General features: G+C 55.1%; 1 protein-coding gene across 1 annotated transcript; it reads left to right on the top strand.

Moving 5' to 3' along the window:
* Window positions 1-163: 163 nt before the first annotated feature.
* Pmar_PMAR010700 (conserved hypothetical protein) lies at window positions 164-1,010 on the top strand (the record flags this gene model as incomplete). The annotated part of the gene is made up of 1 exon (XM_002771641.1): window positions 164-1,010. A coding segment is annotated over one exon (847 nt), but the record flags the coding sequence as incomplete, so codon positions are not given.
* Between the last annotated feature and the right edge of the window lie 38 nt (window positions 1,011-1,048).

Raw genomic sequence — 1,048 nt, 5'->3', positions numbered from 1 at the left:
CAGTGAAATTGCTCGATGGAGGAGCAGTGAAGATCCAAGGTGTGCTGAAAGCTTAGCCCGTTGGGTTTGGTGATCAGACTAGGACAGTCGAGGCTACGTCTTAGACTCTGCTCACTGGGAGTTGGTTCTACCACGATGGGTACTGGGTAACTGTGTTTGGGTGATGGCTGGTAACGACTACCTACTCTTCGATGAGGTTGAGGTCAACCCTCACGGGGGAGTGCAGGAGGCGAGGGAGATAGGCGCTAATGCAGTCGAGAGAGACCGATCTCTCCCGACACGAAGAGTGTGGCCAGCTGTCGTGAAGGTCCCGTGGATTGATGATCGCAGACCTAAGCAGAATTATGATGCCATCAGAGGCCGAGATTTGAAGATTACACAGAGGCTGGCCAAGAGACCTGAAGAGTTAGCAGCGTATGAAGCGGCAGTGGACGAGCTCTTGAAGTCCGGGGCGGTCGAGGAACTCCCACTGGGGGAGGACCCGAGGAAGTGGGCCTACCACTATATGTGTGGGGTTCCGGTCTTCGCCAATCAGCGAAAGTCCACTCGCTGTCGTATCTGCATCGACGCTCGAGAGCTTAACAACTTCACGAATAAAGAAGGGGACGAGGAGGCCGCGGACATGGACCTACAGTCACGGATGCTAGAGTGGCGAGCCTCAAAGAGAGTTGATTGTGAGGACCTCAAGAAGGCCTTCTGGTCGGTTCACATCGATGAATCGGATGTGAAGTGGTTGGGGATGTGCGTCGGGTCGAGGATCATAAGGTGGATCCATGTCCCTTTCGGGACGAATTGGTCCCCTTGGGCCCTCTCCTCGGTCTTGGGAAAGATCCTCAAACAGATCGGGGGGACGGACGGTGCCGAAGCTATCTCCTTCTATGTCGACGATGTCCTTCTGCGAGGGGACAGTTGCTCTGAGGTGTCGAAGATTCGTCGGGAGGTGGTTCCCGCATTAGAAGAGCGGGGGTTCGAGGTCCACCAGGACAAGCGAATGTCCAATCTCGACACGGGTGAAGACTGTATAGGTCGAGGGGTATCTAAGGAGAAG

This window comes from Perkinsus marinus (genome assembly GCF_000006405.1).
Source record: "Perkinsus marinus ATCC 50983 genomic scaffold scf_1104296962760, whole genome shotgun sequence".
Lineage (NCBI taxonomy): Eukaryota > Perkinsozoa > Perkinsida > Perkinsidae > Perkinsus > Perkinsus marinus.
Note: the sequence above shows the minus strand (reverse complement) of the source record. Positions and strands in the feature narration are given on the sequence as shown.